The sequence below is a fragment of the Chroicocephalus ridibundus genome, chromosome 6, assembly GCF_963924245.1.
Source record: "Chroicocephalus ridibundus chromosome 6, bChrRid1.1, whole genome shotgun sequence".
Taxonomy (NCBI): Eukaryota; Metazoa; Chordata; class Aves; order Charadriiformes; family Laridae; genus Chroicocephalus; species Chroicocephalus ridibundus.
Window position 1 is genome coordinate 20569493 of NC_086289.1, and position 19041 is coordinate 20588533.

Sequence of the window (19041 nt, forward strand, 5' to 3'; positions counted from 1 at the left end):
AGACATCATGCTCAGTATATAAATGGGGGCTGGTCAGGGGGCAGGAATCTGCGATCACTCCTCAGGATGGGATGGGCAACCGATCACTGGGTGGTGAGAGTGACTTGTGTTGTATTACTTTATTTTGTATATTCTTTTACTGTTGTTATTATTATTCTCTTCTGTTACTGTGCTATTAAACTGTTTTTGTCTCAACCCATGAGGGTTTTTTTCCTGTTTCTCCCTCTTCTCCCTACCTTACTGCGGGAGGAAGTGGGGGAAGTGAGCAAACAGCTGCATGGTCCTAGTTGCTGGCTGGGGTTAAACCACAACACCCACTCAGACATTTATCTAGCAAAAATGGCAGAACAGAATACCAACCCATGTCTCAGCCATTCCTATTTACTTTCACTGGGGGTTTATGTTAGACATATTAAACCCTTGAAATATATAGGTTTGGTGACCTTCATTTGAGGGGCAATACAGGGAACTGAGAATCAAAACATTATCTTGAACTGCCTCTGCAAGATTCCCCCCAGAAATGCTTGTCAGAGCTGAGAGACAACAAAGATAAGGGCTAAACAAAGCAGCTGGACCTGGGGGAGAACCTGGTGACTCTAAGTAGCCACACTGCACAGCCAGTTTAGAAAGGAAGAGTAGATAAACCTGCATTGACTTTTTAAGCAATACTCCATTTGAAACTCTTCAGAGATTTCAGGAGCAGAAGGAGCTCTATGATTGTTTAAAAATTAACAAACAGTACCAATCCTCAGTCTGGGCTGCAGACTTTACCACAGAAAGTACTACGTATTGAAGTATTTTTCCTGCATAAAGGACAGCAAAAGCAAACCTGAAACAATGGCCAGAACTGTAGTAGGGAAAAAAAAAAAAGCAGCACAAGAGAACAAAGTGCAAATTAATTACTTCATAGTCTTACAAGTTCCATCAAACAAAACAAGAACATAAAGAGAAATCTTTTTAAAAGAAAAATCCCATTGATAAAAGTTAGCTCCGCACCAAAGACATAAAGATGGAGTCAGAGAGAGAAAGACTTTTTATTCCTAAAGAATCTCATGACAGACACTTTGTGTGTTGGAAGAAAGCAGGAAGAAACCTTTCACCCAGCACTGTGAGGTGAGATGGAGGTGGCTCTCATCTCAATGAGAGGAAGCAGCACAGCTACAATTGCAATTTGCTGGGATGCAGGGACATAATATACACTGCTGGGTGCTAGAAGAGTCCTACACATGCATTAGCTCCCTTGATAAATCAATGGCTATATAATGCTCTGAAGAATTCCCAGGTCAGCAAAAGAAAGATTTGATAGCTTTGCTTAAGTGTAACCCATTAAAGACCAAGGAGCTGCAATTGAAGAAAAAGCCCCTGGAGCAGCAAAACACAGACATCTGAAGCCAGGATAAATAGGGGTGATAGAGCAGGAGTGTCACCTGGGTGTTCACGTGTTATTATGAATTAGTGATTACCTCTTAAATATCTTATTTCGGTCGCTGTCATGGAAGACAAGAAATCTGGAGTAACCATTTTTGAAGAATATTTCCAAGGCGATCTCCTGGAAAGGCAAATCAATTACAGTGTGAAGAGCTACAGAGCAAAGCCCAGTGCTGCAAAGAGTCCATCATGGACTGTCCAATTCTTCAGGACTTTGGAAAAAAAAAAAGCCTTGACTTCATATCAAGTGTGAAGAAGTGTAGCAAAATATGCGTAATATTCCCAATTTCCCCAACTGTAGGAATGGTCCTACTGGGTTGACTAGGAGTTCAAATGCTTCTCTGAAGCAAAACCAAACTCCAGATATTGGTTCCATCCCCTGCCTCCTCCCTGCTGGTTTTGAAGCATTTTTATCTTGAAATCTCGGTGTGATTAACAAGACACTAGTAGCATTAACTTCTAGTTAGGTGAAAAAGATGACATGAAAAGGGGATGCTAAATAAGCATTTTTTTTTAGAAAGCAACCATACTGGTTTGTAAACGAATAGTGAGCTCAACAAGAAATGCCGAAATAATTTCTCTTGACTAGAAGCAGCAGAGGAGGAAGGGGAGTTTACAACATTTCTCACTGAAGCTTTAAAATAATCGAAGTAGAAAACTTTGCCTCCTTTTTTCTGCAGTGTCTCCACACATTGTTATGTTGGGCATTTGCATATAACCCTGTTATTTACTCAGTGAGTGGTCCTTTTTTCCCCAAAGTTGGTCAAGTAAAACTATAAATATCACATAGTGTCTGGGAATCCAGACATGAGCTTCAATCCAAATGTGGCAGGTGCAATACAAACCTAGAAATACACCACAATGGCAACTGCCCCATACATGATTCACAAATGAAGTACAAAGCAGAAAGGTAATATGAGAGCAGCTATGACAATAAACAGCTTGCAGCATTTGCTCTGAACTTCAGCTTTCCAAACCAAGTCTGATCAAGTGTTGTCATTACAGAATTGGGCCATGTGGTTTCACAGTTTTTGCTCTGAGCTGGGCTATGTGCATGAACAGGAGATCAGCTCTGTGAGGCACAGGAGCTGCCTAAACAGCTGATCCATCTGCCCTGCAGGAAAAGCACAAGGAATCAGTTTTCTTCTTTTTCTGCAATATTGTTTCAGAGTAGTTTGTGGCATGGCATCCCCGTGCAAGAATTTGAGAGCTTGATATAGATACCAGAGTTTTCAGTTCATTAATTGAAACAAAGCAAAAATAAACAAAGAAAAAAAAAACACCGAAAAAACCCCACCAAAATAAAACAAACCCAGAACCAAAAAGCCACAAAAAATCCTCAAACCAACAAGCCTTGTCTTTGCCCTTGGTCCATTCAAAGACGGTTTTTACTCATCTCCATTTTATACTTTGGATCACACAAACCATTTCCATCTCACATGTTTAAAAAAAAAAATCCATGCATACACAAACGTGAATATATGAGAAGCCGGCAAGATTCCACTGGTGACTTTGATGCTATTCATGAAACAGAAGTGCCAGTTCTGTTGCCCAGATTGCTTACCAGTCATGTAAGAAAATAAACCTCATGCAGTTACTCAGGAGACCACTTAACATACCTATACATTCTTGCAGAGTGACCCAGCCATTGAGATATGCTATATCCTGAAGGAAGTCTCACCTACTAAAATTGTCCATTTTGCATACATAATTAAATATAAAATAAACCAGGACTGAGTCACATATGAGTGCCATACTACATAAGACCATTATCAGCCCCATTTTCTCCAACTTTTGAATTTTCTGAATGATTTCTTAATTCCCTGTTGAATCTCAGCCTTCCAAAAATGGATTCAAAACAACAGTAACTAGTTATGGCTGCTTCAAAACTCCATATTTTTGTCAAATGAAATCTGTGAATTACTATTTTAGACTTTACCAAAACCCTCCAGAGCAAGTACAGGCTCTAGTGCTGCAAGGAGCTCTAGCTACAACTCTTCTGTGATTCTCATCACAGGCTCATTTAAACCAGACAAAACTAAAAGGGCACCAGGCCACCGGTAATGAGCAGCTTCTCGGTAGCACACCTAAAGACACAGAGGATTCAAATCCTCTGCTCCAACTTAGGATTCATTTATTGACTCACATGCACAACTTGAAAATTATTCCAAGAGGACTGTGTACACGTTACACATACCCATAATCCACTGATGTCCTAAACTACTTAAGTCTGTGGGAGCTGAGTATTACTGAAAGTCAGACACTTACTGGGAGCTTCCATCAAAACTCAGGAACTTGACTTCAAGTCTTATTTTCAAAAACATTGAGATAAACTGTGAAGTTGTGAACAACTGCAATTAGTTGTTAGCCTTACAATTGATGAGCCAACCACTCCAGTGAGGCTCCTTAAACACTCTTGTGAATATAGGAAGGAGTTTGTATTACCAAAGGCTAATGAAGCAACGATGGGCGTAAAAGCATTTTGGGACTCAAACAAAGAGATCTCAGCAGTCTTAGTAAAAACTGTGCAAGTAGTTTTCAGTCATACGTCATTATTGCTGTTGCAGCTGTCCCTCAAATGACCAAGCATGTTAGTTCCTACCTGCAGAAGAAAGCGCATCAGATGAATCTCTTTGATATCATGATACGAATAACGGGAACACATCTGATCTCCCACAGCATGATCTTTATGACATAAGTTGAAAATAAAGGGATCACTGATGCTAGAAGAGAAAAATATAAAGAAAGAAATAATAATTTGAAACAAAAAAGATCAAGAGAGCCTTCATGAACATCCAAGTCCTCACTAAAGAAGAATAAAAATACTAAGAGATAGCAAGATCAATTGGGGCATACGTGAGTTGAAAACAAAGCTAAATATTGAAGGTGGACTTTGTACTAGTTCCCAAAATAAAATAAAGAGCTTGTGTAGACTAAGGGTAGGTTTGGAATTATTTTAGTGCACACAAATAGGCAGGCAGCAATGTTTTGCACACACTGAAGTCTAAGAAGCAGCAAGGGAAGGAGCTGGGTGGGAGAACCTAAAAGCCTGGGTCAAGGGCAAGCATCATATGGGCATACAGCTATTATAAACAGCAATTAATTGGAAATAATAATTAAGTAATTAATTCATTGTTACATTAGTCGTGTACATGTACTGCAATTGCTATCTACAGCGTTGACCATAGCAAATCCGTTAGAAAAACAACAACCTGAGCTTTTATTGGACCCAGTCTAATTGATCCTTAAGTCACTTGATCAGATTGACTGATATTGGACTTAGGAAGAATCGGATGCAGAGCAGACAGTCAGGGAATAAAAACACTGAGTTACTCACTGTCCCACTGGGCTTTGCACATGAGCACAATATGCACAAAGAGCTAAGTCTCACAGACTCATTTTCAATATTGATTAGTTTCAATAAATCATGAGTCAAAGATGATAGCAGTGTGCCAAATATTAATTATGATTCTGTCTTGGAGAAACAAACAAAAAACTTATGAGACAATGAAGCTAAAGGCTCTTGTAATGACTGTTCCATATGAATAAAAGATGGGAGCCAGTCAGAAACATTAACAACACTTTAAAAGAATTGAAAAAAGCAACCTATGTGTTAGACTGCCCACCATCTCCATCTGTTGGAGCTGAGAGTTCTTGTTGCACCTCCAAAGCCTGTCAACAAGCACCTATGTTAGTTATGCTAAACAATTCTGTAAACAGATGGAAAGGATGGCAAACTTCTTGCTGTGCTAACATCCCTCTTGAAATGCCCCCTTAGTTTGTGCAAATTCAAGGTACCCATGTGTCAATACTGAAGTTAATCAAGCATATCTCTAGGAGGATAGAATGACTTACCTGGACAAGCAGTGACGTGTACAGTAGACTTCTTCTAAAGGGGATAAAACAAAGCACTCGCAGATGTAAAAGTGCTCTTTGCCAAAAAGCAGCACTCCTTCCAATGCCGTATGTCCCTGCACAACTGCCACAGAGCACTTGAACGTGACCTAGTATGGAAGCAAGTATAATGAAGCCAGGAGTGGGTAACACAGGAGACAGGGACAGCAGGGAGCAAGACCCAGTGATGCAGAAGGACATATGTTTGGACCAAAACAGCTGCCATTTTGATTGGGATGCAGCCACAAAATCACCATATGAGTGATAGCGCATGCCTCTGTGGAACTAGTAGTGGAAGGGTCTGATGCCCTCTTCCCCCAGTAAATCTGTTCCTTTCCCATCTATCTGCGGCTATATGATGAGCCTGCAAGTGTTGCAGGAGTTAGCACTGCAAAACTTTGTTCGACAGCAATACTTATTACACAGGCAGAGGGTTGAAGCACTGAAGAAAGAAGTGACTTACAAAACATCATACAGAAAAATAGTGGCATTTAGTAAATATATGTCTATTTAGAATACGGAGAAAAGGCAAATACTTTGATTCAGATCCCAGTGAAATCTATACTTGAAAAAAATCCTGCAAAGGGATCCCAGGGAGCAATAAGCAAGGAAAGGATTTAATACTCTAGGTATCTACCTCACCACATCCAGCTGAATCAGCATACAATGGATTGAAGTCTCAGTAACACGAAACTCCTTGCATTGGCACTTTTCTTTCCTATATTATACAGAAAGCCAATCAAAATATATGATTCTATGATTCTAGTTGTCTTAAAGACGAAGTTAAACATTCTGGAATAGTTTAAAAAACCTCTCTTGGCATCCTAAGACTCACTTTCCTTTTCTTTCTCCTGAGCAAATTAACTTGGCGCTTAAAATAGAGGAATTTCTAACACACAATTTAGAAACATTGGGAATTTTTCAAAGTAATTCTTCAGTCATATGCCAGATCATAGAAAGTTTTCTTGGGAATTGACCCGTTTTGATAAAGAAAAAAAAAAAAAAAGGCTTTCTTTCTGGAACAGTTTCTGTGGCAGAGAGATGGTGTAGAAAGGAAACAGACCAATACGGAGACCAGAAAAGCCCAACTACTCATAAAATTGTGTGGGCTGCGTGGAGGGAGCTTAATGTTCTGATTTTAAATCAAGCAGTAATTCAGTGCAAAGAGCTTCCACAACATTTAAAGGCATGAAGTTCCTTATTTTTCTTGTCGATTCAGTCTTCTATATACACTCAGCTCCAAAAGAGCAGTCCCCCGGTTAGCACAGTCAACTGGGAGGATCAAGGTCAACTCACTGCTGTGCCCAGTTTGGACCAGAACTTTGAACACTAGGTACCTCCTCCATTCCCACGGAAGGAGGCAGGAACCAATCATCAGCCTATTGGCCCAGTTTCAGATGAAGTACTCTCTATTTGCAAAAATCCCTTCAAACATTCATACTACAACAAAACACTAACGCTCCCAAAATCTTAAAACACTAAAACTACCTTACATACTCACTGCTGAGCTCCCCTTGTAAATCAACACAATTCTGAACTACATACAATCCAGAAACGAGTGTAAAATATTGCAAGCTGATTTCATCTGAAACTGCAAGGACCAGAGTGCTGCATGCAGAGGGATTGGATCTGAGAGGTATTTACATAACAGGAAAGTTTGCCGGTTCAGAAAACTAGTGCAATGTTCTTGAAAGAACTGACTGACAAGTATGAGAAGTGTCACAAAGTCTGTTTTTTCTCTTAAGATCTCAATGATCTTACCTCTACCAAACTTCATAAGAACAGAAGTCCTGTATTCTTTTTTGTGCATGCAAAAGTGACCCAGAAATAGCGTTGGTTCTATTATATCATGTAAAGTCTACATGACGGTATGTAGAGTAAGTACGGTTCTCCTTTGCTTTTTACCTTTATTCCTATGTCACTATTTCTGGAACCACATCTACAACCTTCCATGCCTCCATCCCAAAATACACACAGGCTAACTCAGGTGTGCTGAAACCTGCACTGCTACAGGAGCTTTCAGTCTTGGCTGCAAGCATAACATAAATAATAAATTCACAAATAATTGAGATCAAAACTTGTTCCTACATATTTTTTTAATTTTTTTTTACTGAAAAGCAATTATTTTACCAACAAAATGGAGGGGGGATCATTTTGAAATCACTTGAGTACACACAGAAGGTTGTTTTCATTCTGGGACTGAAAAAAAACCAACCATGGAGATTTCTGTGGATAATTTTTGATGAAAATACCTTGAATCTCTCTCTTTCCCTTCTAAATTATTTCTAAGAGGAAGGCAGCGTTTTTCCATCACCTCTCCTGCAGATCCCACAGGAATGCCTGTCTCTGCAAGGATATGACAAACTCAGAACTCTCTGAACTGGAATGCCTGTGTGTGTACGTGCCATTATGTGGTTAGAGGCATGTATACTTGCGCTGAGAATACTGGAGAATTCTGCTCACATTAGAGAACCACAGGGTTTCCTGAAGTAATTAAATAGCAGAAAGATTACTTCTTCCTGAAAGGAAGGTAACTGAATGTTGAAGCATCAGGCAGTTGTGTAAAATTGCTAAAATGGACACAGGTTGAAATCCAGACTTCTAAGAAATCCACCTCAGCAAACCCAGCCCATATGCCCGAGATCACGTGTAGTTTTGGAAGGTGCGTGGATTGTGAAGGGGACCTGCTTATGATCATTAATACGGTCTGGCACAAATAATCACTTTGTTACTCCGCCTAAGGCAGGACCAGGTCACGTTAGCAGGCCTTGAAAGGGGAAAGAGCATGTACTACTTTTTCTCAAACCTTAAACTCTAAGCCCCAGTACATTCTGTCTTTTGTGCTATACAACCAGTAACAGTCATCAGTGCCAAATCCATTTCTTCAATTTTATGTTATCACCCCCAATAGAATTAAATACATCTGCACTGTTAGAAATACTAGAGCCCTTGGGCTGAGTCAGTTGTTCTCATTTAGGGAACGGGGCTCATTTTATTCCAGGTGATTAATAAAGATCTGACAAAGAGGTGTACAAGAGAACCCCCACCAGGACAGTCTTGTACCTACAAGTCTTGCATTGAAACACCAAGAAGCCTGAAATTACCATAGATTAAATAAAACCTTTCCTTTTCTGTCAAAACAGAACAGAATCCAGTTCACTAGCCACTAGAATCATTAATCAATGAAGCCAACATGACATAAAATAGTTGAATAATTACCTTCCAAGGTATTGCCCAAAGCCCTGCGTCTCTCAATTGCTGTGTTCATTCAGATGTATGAGGGAATTAAAGCTAAAGGCATGGGATTTTTTTCTTGTTTTTCGGAAGAGCTGTTTGTAAGTGTTTCAGTTGCGTTTAAGCAAATAGACATAAAAGCATATCTGCCCTGGAGTTCGAGAGGCAGATTTCCAAAGGAATTACATGCCTGAAGATAGTCTTTACACAGTTTTCAAAGACACTGGAAGAGGTTAACCATCGATTTCTGCAGACTCTAGGAGTGTTAGCATGGCCACTCCAGGGAAAAATACAATGCAAGGAAATTAAAGTCACAAAACCATGTCACAGGAACACAATGACCCATACCACACAATCACCTGAGCATAGCATTTTTACAGAATGGGTACAAAAGAACGGTACTCCAAATTAGTTCAAAGTCCATCTAAACAACTATCCTGTGTCTTAGCAACAAAAGCTTAAGGAAAGGGTGTAAAAAACATGCCAGGTATGCAGTGATTCTTGATCTTCATATACCTTCTCAAACAGTGGCTTAGGGACTTCCTGAAGCTCCTTCCTCCTCCTCATTGTCACATCTCATGTTTCGCTATAAACACTCACAGCTGTCTCTAGTCACGTGCTCAGCAAAAGGTACAAAAACTTTGCATGATACACATAAAGCAATGCACCCAGGTAGCACTGCAACAGGAATCATAGAGATGAAACCTGTAGTTATACACTCTTTCTGCCCTTTCTGTGGTGTATTGAGGAATCCCAGGGTGCATCAGCTACAGGACCTGTAGCTACAGGACCTGTCAGTAAAGCAGGGTCAGTGTTATTTAGGGCCACAGAGTTTAAAAATAACTAGGAGTACATGAAATCAAATACATTGCTTTCACAATTTTTACTAGGGAAAAAGACATGTTATCAGTAAGCGAGAGCAATACAGGTCCACTTCTCTGTGCCACTCACAAGACCTTTCCTGCATGACTGTGTTTGCTTGTGGTTGAAGTCTCATCTTACTTGGAAACGGTCACACACGCGTCTCATCAATCACAACTTAAGAATACATGACAGGTTGCTTCATTCTCTCCAGCTGCTCAATGACCAAAGGAAACTAAATCTACCTGACCTAGTCTTTAGGGGTAGGGGCTCTAGGCTCAAGTTTGGTCACATCTGAACTGTTACAAACATTGGATCAAATTTCTTCTGCTCAGACTGAAGTGAAACCATTACAGTTGCTAGAAAGAAAGTCTTGTAGTCACAAATTTGCTTTGAAAGACCCAGGATACATTCCATTTTTTCAGGTAGCCTCCATTCACCTTCCCTCCCTTACTCCGCTGGAGGAAAAACCCCATGCAGGTGGTGTTTCTTCAGCGTGCACTTCCCAGGTTTTAACAACTTCCCAAATGCCGCAAGGAAAGAATATCAGACATTTAGGAGAAAGGGAGGGGCAGCAGAAGAAAGTTCTTGTCTTGTACATGGTCATGGACGCTGGGACTGCTTTGTCCTTGCTTTCGGTGATGAAAGCTGCCATCTGTCCCGGCCCGTCGCCAGCCCGAGAAGCTGGCATCTCTTAGCTGATGACAGCATCTGGAAGCCAGTTCTAATAGGATTGTGCTCATACCTCTTGCACACCCAGACGTCTCTGTCTCACTCCAGGCTCCTCTCAAACATAAAATGCTGCCAAAAACTAATATGAGCCCTTAAATTTTCCCTTAGGTCAGTTCACTCAAGTTTATGCCCTTCCCACTGCTCCCATGACTCTCTCAGGAATAACTACAGCAAAGTCTGCCTGCTCCTTACCCTGCTGCATCATTCTACAGAAAGCAACTAACTGTTAGGGGATCAGCTGTGCTTGCTTGAGGTGGTAGTCAGGATGCTGGGGTTTATCAGGAGCTCCGCAGAGATCTAGGGAGCAGCTACAGCCTTACAACTGAAAGATGTTTTGTTTTTTTTTTATCAAGGCAAAAGCCTAAAAAAAATCCACAAAGCAGCAGATATGAAGGGGAAATACTAGGAGGTATCCATGGAGCGCAAGCAGCATGGTGAAGGAGCACATCCAGAAGAGCAGAGATCTGACTAAAGCTGCTCTGATTGTTGTTTTTTTTTGTGACACAGCATGAGTCAGATCCTGTCCTTTGCACCTACTAGCACAATTTTTCATTGAGCTGGGGTAGGGGTAGAGTGGCATGGGCTGGGGAAAGGGATCCCAGCAGCCTCTCTACTGCAGCAGAAACCCAGATAGGGAAAGTCAGAGGAGTAATCATCTGCAACACCTTGTCCTTCTGCAGGTGCTCCCATCTGAACAAAAGAAGAGTTTCAGCACTCCTTCCTGCAGTGAGGTAGCCATTGCAATCTCTGCTCCTGCAGCGGGAAGAGGAGAAACTGAGGTGCAGAAAAGGGAAATGGCTTGTGCCAAGTATTTGGCTTCCTAATCCTCTGGTTCGACCACAACAGCTAGTCCCTGTTCCCATTGCACACCAAGCACATGTAAATTTCTTTACTGCTGCATCCTCACACTGGGATAAGGTGTAACACTGCTTCCACGAAAACAGGCTGCCTTGCTGTCTTGCATAGCTCTGAGGTATGTGCAATACCCCTAAAAACACTGGCTCCACCAAGTGGATGCAGAGCTGCCGCACCATTCTGTGGGTCCTAGATGTTGAACCTTACAGCTGCTCCCTCTTTCAACTGAGCTTGTTCTTTAATCAGCTCCTTTCTCCCAACCATGGATTCTACTCCCTCTAGATGATTTATGGTAGTCCCTTCTATTATTGTCCTTGGCACCTCCTGTGCTCTCTCCAGACCCTCCTTCAAGGAAAGACATTGTAGCCAGATTTCTGCTAGGCCATGCCCTCTTGTTAACTTCAGATTCATTACCCCAGCTGCTTGGATTTCTTACCATCTCAAATGATTTGCTGGCAAACAGAGGTTTACTTTTCTCCAAAATTCAGAATTCCCACACCAAAATCATTCCCCAAGCCTTCCTACACTTTCTTCATCTATTACATGCTAACCACACATTAACAACCTGGCAGGACTACTTTAGGTTTGTAAAGATCAGGGATGCAATCCAGCAGTTGGGGGCTCAGGTTGCAGACGTAAGAATCCAATCTCCCTGTCTCTGCTGGTAAACCAGGGTTATTTAAAGGGCTGGCTCTGGCTTTTGGTAGGCAAGTTGATTAGGTCAGAACAGGTTCCTATCTGCATTTCTCTTGCACAATTCTGCGGCAGCACATGTTGTATAACACCATCCACATCACATACAACCTCTCCTTCCATGCCTGTGGTGTGTACAGTCTCCGTATACTGAAGATACATGTAAAATGTATAACCAAGGAGCCAGGGTATAACACAGTTCAGCAGCTTCTGAGAGGACAGCCCTGAAGGTAACACCTGTAGATCTGCACCTGCAGTCTGATATATTCATATAGTGAATTGCGCCCATTGACTTCTGTGTGCAAGAAAAAAACATCTTGTGCACATACACATAGATACTACTTTACACTACTGGAATTACAACACCAGTTCCAAACATTCAGCAATGAGGTGACTCCATTCCCAGCTTTGAGTTCAAAGTCACATTTTTCCCAAACACACCAAGAGCAGTCCTTTTACCCAGCTTTTACAAGTAGTCCCTGCTGGGATCATCTGTGAGGGAGTAGGTGAAACAAAATCTCAGCTATCAGCTCACCGTTTTCCTTTAGTCTGCAAACAACGGCCCTGATCCTCCATCCCTTGTGCCCAGACTCTCAGCGCATGTGTGAGCCACAAACATCTACAACTCCTCTGAATGCCCACTTACTTCTTTATGTACCTCCATAGAGCCAAAACACAACAATGGCCCTCTGCGTCTTGAATTTTACCAGCACTGGTGCAGAGTATAGAAAGAAACAGGGAAAGAACAGTAAGGAGCCTCATATAACTGGAAATAACACTACATGTCAGGTAGGGTAACTGCAGAGGAGAGACTGGGACTCTCTGGGCAAGGGAAATGAGATGAGATCAAGAATCCTGAGAACTGGAGGCTGTGCTATGTAGGTGAGAAGAATGGGACAGATAACTCAAACACAATAGGAATGCAGGGGCAGCTGAGAGGGGCAAAACAGCTGAAGCTAAACTTCAAGTAATCAGGAAAGAAACTGTGCTCACCACAACACACTGTCCCTTCCAAAGGCAAGGCCAGGACATATGGTGGAGGAGATTTGAGATTCTTTTGCAACCTCCTCCCTCTACAGTACAGGACCATATCCAGGATCATAATATACTCCTATCCCCTCCGGTTGGCACTTCGGCAGACATCATTATAAAGGCCTGAAAGGCACTAAAGGTGTTTTCTCTGGCAGATGTCAATGTGATACCCACAGCTTTCAGCAATTCTGCTGCTGGCCTGCTATTCTTGGGAGGTCTGATAGAGGCTTCTATTTTCAAGCTTTGGGAACGTCACACAATTTAAGAACGCATTATTATGATCATGTAGTCTTATCCTCAAAAGTCAGCCTGAATTCAGACCCTTTGTATATGCATTATGTTACCATTTAACTAACAGAATTAAACACTATTTTTTTCATAGAGCCTGCTCAGGATGGGCATATTCTAGTGATAAACTAACACTGTGTAAGGAAGATGACTGGAATCTATAGCAGTCCTGCTAGCTGCAGAACACAGAGGGTGCCATTACATGTATTACAAGGATCCTGGCCGGAAGAGACAGACTTATGGGTCAATACAACTAAATACTACTTTGAAGGTATGCATTTGGATGTACATACCTTCCACCCTATGTACTAGTAAAGCAGAAGGGATAGTTTTATGGCAAAATCAGCAAGTGATTGTGTCATTAAAGGCTATAATTGCACAGATTAATTTCTTGATTTCTGGCATTTCCTAAATTAAGAGTATTTGACTTTTAAATCTGGGACATGCATTCCTCTGTGGGTAGTTTAGTGTGTAAAAAAAAGCAACAAAAAAGGACATGTCCAAAGGCTGAACTTTGCACAGTCTGTGTGTTGTTCAAACACAGAGTATGAGTGTTCCCTCATACAATAAGTCTCCACTCTGCCAGAGACTAACCTTCACCACTCAGTAGCTTCCTTCCTTAGCGTATACTAAAACTGCATCCATTTGCTTTCTCCTTTATAGTCCCTTTCTCTCGCAGTCCAAGTGAGAAATACATTTTGTTTAATACTTAAAACCAATTTCACAGAAATGCCTAGAAGTATTTTCTAGTCCATTTTGCAAGCAAGATAAAACAAAAGACTAGATATTAGCATGACAACACTGCACCTGTATCCATATTCTCCTGATCGAACTTGCTGAGAATAGACTGAACCAACATCAATAGCATTTGATCTACTGCTTCTGCAAAAAGCCATCTCACATATCTGAACATGTACAAAGGTGTCTGTTTAATAGTAATGCAAAAAAATAGCACTGAGTGACATTATAAAACAATGACCACTTTCCAGAGAAGTGCTATCCCTGTGTTCCAGAAATCAATCTAATATCTGCCAAAGCATCACAATGACTATCCTGTGCAGTGCAGTAGGTAAGATGGTTCCAGTTGCCTGCTTAAAGTGCAAAGAGCTCACAAGGCAGCCATTTACAAGGCAGGACTGCAGCGCACTAAGTGAGCGCAGGACAGCTAATGTCACCCCCTACTGCTTTTTTTAATACTTCTGTCAGCGCAGCAACACAGTGACTGCTGCTGGAAAAAAAACATGCTTGGCATTTCTGACGGCTTCCTGCAGAGTTACATGGAGAGGAGACAGACAGCCTGAAGGCTCAAAATGAGATCAGCACACGGAAAACGCCTCACATTTTCATGCTTGTCTCCTTCTGCTGGGGAGAGGTATGGGCCGGGGAGGGGGGGGGCACGGGGGTGGGAAGGAGGAGGGGCAGGGAAATGAGTTACGATGAATTATGATGAATTATACTCTATAAACAGACACTGAGGAAGCCATCATGTTAGAGTGCATGAATGTGACCCCTGGCCACTTGCAAAGCATCAAGAAAAGTTGGTGATGGTATTGAGACATAAAAATAAAATAATTATTTCTATACCTATGTACAACTATCACAGCACGGTGATGGCTGAGTTTAAATACTCCAAGACTGACTCTTGACTTCCACTATAGGATGCTAACTCTGGGGCCAACAGGGGGAATGATGCCATTGGAAGAAACAGGTACACTGCAAAAGATCAAAGAGTGAAGCCAGGTCTACTCATGACAAAAATCTCTCACAGTCCTGTGGAAAATGGCTATGTGCAGTGAATAGCCAACATCAAGGATTTGATTTGGATTCACCATTGTAGGGACTATGCTGAAAGTGAAGGGCAGGTTGCTGACTTTCGAGCAAAGGGATTAAATTGAGAACACCGGATGAAAGTAACAGATTCACCCCTATTTACTCCACAGCTTGTCTCCTCTCCCAGTGTTCCTGAACCTGCCTCTTCCTTATGCTGGGTAGAAACCTGGGAGAAGGGCATACAGTCCAGTACAAGAAGAAGGAACAGCACCGTTTTGACTAAATGACACACAACAGAAACATCAAACAGGAAGCAGGGAAAGTCTCTATGGCCTTAGAGGGAAGAATCTGTCCAGCACTCATGGGGTGGCAGAGAAGAAAGAGGCATGTGAAGGGAGGAAGAAAACATTTTCTAGTATTCAGCAGGAAGAGATTTTAACTAGCAACCTATGCAAAATTGGCACACTCTTCCACAGGTAATAAATAAATTTGATCCAGGCACTGCTCTGAGCATGAGTAAAGGTGGGAAAGCAGGACAGGAATTCTCAGAGTCTCATAATTTACCATGTCTTAGGCAAATTCAGACAATACGGTCTCACAGGTATGAGAATACCTTGGTCGCATGCCCAAATCTTTTTCTGTTACTTCAAAGAGTTAATGGTAAATGCTCTTCAAGAATAAGTCTATATAGGAGCTCATACAGAGGCTGGAAAACTGCAATTGCTCTAAGGAACAGGTAGCGATGATGTTTACTGTAGCCTGAATCCACCCAAACCCCAAGCTGAAAGGAACAGATAGGCCTCCACATCCAATTCACCCTTTAAAATGCCATCTCCCCAGAGAAAGTGTTGTAGTTCATCTTTCCTACCTTTTCACTCTCTGTAAACTCCTGCAATATAATTTGTCTCTCCACACACAATTCAAAGAAGTCTTCTGAATGGAAACTTTCATGTAGAGCAGGGAAGAATGTTAGCTGGTTACAATCTGATCCCTTCTTATCCATCTCCCTTTCTGCTCCATTTAATGTCAGCTCTCCTATATCAGTAATAAAAGAGATTGCAGTTTTAGTGGCAGTCGGATGACATCAAAAGCATTTGCAATTTAGATTTTCACCCAATCTGTTCTACCTTGGGAAACAGCATTATTTATCTACAAAAAAAACAGGCAAGAGAAATAAAATCTGTCGCTGCTTGAAAAGGATGCTTAGTTCAGGGAACCTAAAATGGGTAGCTGCACTTAGTCACAATTCAAACTAAATTCCTATAATCGCTGAAGATTTAAAAATATTGAACAAATTTATTTATTCTCATTTCCGCACTGTGTTGGGCTGTTCATCTGACAATCAAATAATTTAAAAAAGAAGAATCTGTTCACATACATGAAATCAGGAAAAACTGAAAACGGGAGTCTTTTGGGGACATGCACTGAGCAGGATCTTAAGAGAACCCAAGGACACACAATCTGCTCATATCTTGCCCACGCTGTATCCCAAGTTTTGCAAATTCATGCCGTGCACACGGTCAGGGTAGGAATGATCAGGTTTCTGATTGAGGTAGACTGTAACCACTCTCATCCAGAAACTATGTAGTACTTCAGTCTTGTTTGGAGTCTAGAACAATGAGCTCCCGTATCACTTGATTTCTAGGCCCTACCACACTATGAAGTATACAACAATACTGCCTATTTCCAACAGCGTACACTAGAAGCTTGACTTGGAGCAGCCATACAGGAGGCTGAAATCCACTACCTTAGACTTGGCTGACGTTTCCAAACTACAGTTCTTAATGTGTTGGGTTTTTTCTCCCTCCTCTCTGAAAAACTGGTAACTTCTGTATCGTATTTCACCACGTCCCACCCCATTCTTCTACTGTCTCACATAACAGAAAACCTGGCCTTGGAAAATGAAAAATGTTGACATACTGGAAAGATCTGGTTCTATTTTGAACAGTGAAAAACAATTTGACAAGTTAATTTTCTTGATGATTTCCTTTCACTCTATAATTTTGTCCACATTCTTGGAAAGTTACAATTCCTATTACCACTTCTCTGAGCCATGTATCACCTGGTTTTAAATACTATTTCAGAAGTAGAACTGAAGTGTCTACTAAAAGTGGGGAGAAAGTCTGCACTTTTCCTTCTCAGTTTAAGCAGCTGGAAGCTTTCCAGGTGCTCAAGAATGCCCAAAGGTTTCATTTCAAGATAGCTTTTTGCTTTCAGGTCTTTCGGGTTGCAACAAGAGAGAACAAATTCTGAAGACAGTTTATATACCACCTATAACAATAGCATCAGTCTTTTCACAGATGTTCAAGTGACTTTTTAGCCCAGACCACTGACAATAAGTTGTTTGGTTTTTTTTACTAGATGATTTCTAGATGAAATTCTGACCTGCAAGTCCATACACTAACTCTAATTCTCTTTGGCTGCTAGAGTCCACCCTCTTGATGATTTAGTTTAGCTCTCAAAGGTTACCTGGATTCACTTCAGCAGTGGGGGTTGTTTCATTTCTGTTTCCTAGGAGAACCTGAGAAGAGACTAGGTATGATTAAAGTGGAATATGCAGGCAGGTAAACATAACTTAGAACCTCGTTGCAGAGAAAAAACAGATTTAGAACTACGTTGCAAATAAATGCCTTGGAAATTCAAAGAAACTAATTTGAAAGGGCCCAAAGGAACAATTAAATGTAGGAACAAATGTCAACAATTAAGCAAAAGGACTGTTGTCTTTCCAAAGACGACCATGCATGAGGCCAGTTCTGGGATAAAAATCATACCACTCAGGTTACAGGAAATTGCCAGAATCCAAGCTTCCCAGAAAAGCTGAAAATGTCCTAGAGAGGGGAACCTCCTGATGTACTAAAGTGCTTCAACTTCTGGTTGATAGGATTTGGCACATAGACACTATAGAGAGTAGTAAATACGCCACACATACAATTCAATGCTTAGTTCAAACCACTCTAATTCCCCTTTTGATCGTCCACCAGTTCTAGCAGCCCTAGTAAGCGTAAGACTAAAAGACAGTGCAGCCTTCTAAATGGACTCTGTTGCATACATTGGGAAGTGCTATACCCCTGAGATATTACAAGCAGAAAAGTACGGTCGGGTTATGCTCTCATCTGTCTTGGGACTTCTTATACCAGAAAAAAGGGAAAATCATTCTGTTGCTGCTCAACACGTTGCGGCCCCTCTTACTCTCTCAAAAGCAGACCCGTTCAGTGGGTTCTCTATGCATAGCCCAGCATATTGATGAGTAAGGTGACAAGAACCAGAGGAAAGAGGTGACGATAAAATCTCCAGCAACTGCTACAGAAATTGTGCACCTCCTGTAAAAGCTTTCTACCTCAGTCTTCATTCGCATCATTGTCGCTCGGGTGTTCACATGCTGAATCCTCCTCCTCATTCGTGAAGGCCCTTCATAACAATCAAGAATCCACCGTGGCTGTAAGGATCGTGATGCATGTCCCCACGGGCCACTTCCGTAGAAAAGTTCCTCCTCAAGTATCATCCAGTCCTTGGCTGCTTTGCTGTAACCACACTGCAGCACCTGTGGGACAGAACCACTTTGTGCCACTTTTTGCACACTTCCCTCCTCCCATCCAGCAGTGGCACCACTCCAGTGATTCAGAGGGATCTACTACTGCAGACCCAACAAACACAGGTCCAACTGTCTACTGAAAGTGTGCTGTGGGAGATGTTATCATTCAAACTAAGATACAGTGACAAATATAAGCATGCCACAAACTTCAACCTCCTTGAAAATGGCTACTTTCACTAGATTTTCAACTCAAAAGCAGTGAACCAGGAGAACAGCATCACAGAGGTTTTATTCACTCCAGTTTTTCCTACTGAACATTTGTGTCAAGTGGCAACAACCGTGCTCACTGAAAACACAGTCTGAAAGTCTCAGTCAGAAGTGTACTGTCCTCCCTCCAAGCATGGCATAAGTTCAATTATTTATATTTAGAAGGCGTGTGCAGGGAGCTGGGGGGTACTAAAATATCAATTTAAAGGAGAGAAAAAGTTAGAATTTCAAAGAATGAAAAGCTTACTGGTCTCTGATGGCCAATTCTGAAACAGAAACGTAACTGTGAGATTTTACAGGCTATGAGCTTGAGACCACTTGAAAAGGTTTACTGGCTGCTAAGAAAAAAAGGTCAAAGTCCTCAGTTTCATTTCTGCCATTGTAAGAGTGGAATAATTTGTTTAAACAAAAGAAAAAAGGCTCCTGAAGATAAAATGAGGATCTGCAATCTGATT

The 19041-nt window shown here is 41.4% G+C and overlaps 1 protein-coding gene across 2 annotated transcripts in view; it reads right to left on the reverse strand.

The window, feature by feature from the left end:
• The window catches only part of WDFY4 (WDFY family member 4), a 154683-nt gene that overhangs the window by 42936 nt on the left and 92706 nt on the right, over positions 1 to 19041 (reverse strand). For both annotated transcript variants that reach the window (XM_063338069.1, XM_063338068.1), the window contains 6 exons: positions 18125 to 18328; positions 17257 to 17308; positions 15656 to 15822; positions 5284 to 5432; positions 4031 to 4151; positions 1464 to 1549 (listed from right to left, as the gene is read on the reverse strand). In XM_063338069.1, coding sequence (XP_063194139.1) covers positions 1464 to 1549; positions 4031 to 4151; positions 5284 to 5432; positions 15656 to 15822; positions 17257 to 17308; positions 18125 to 18328 — 779 coding nt within the window. The remainder of the gene's footprint in view (positions 1 to 1463; positions 1550 to 4030; positions 4152 to 5283; positions 5433 to 15655; positions 15823 to 17256; positions 17309 to 18124; positions 18329 to 19041) is intronic.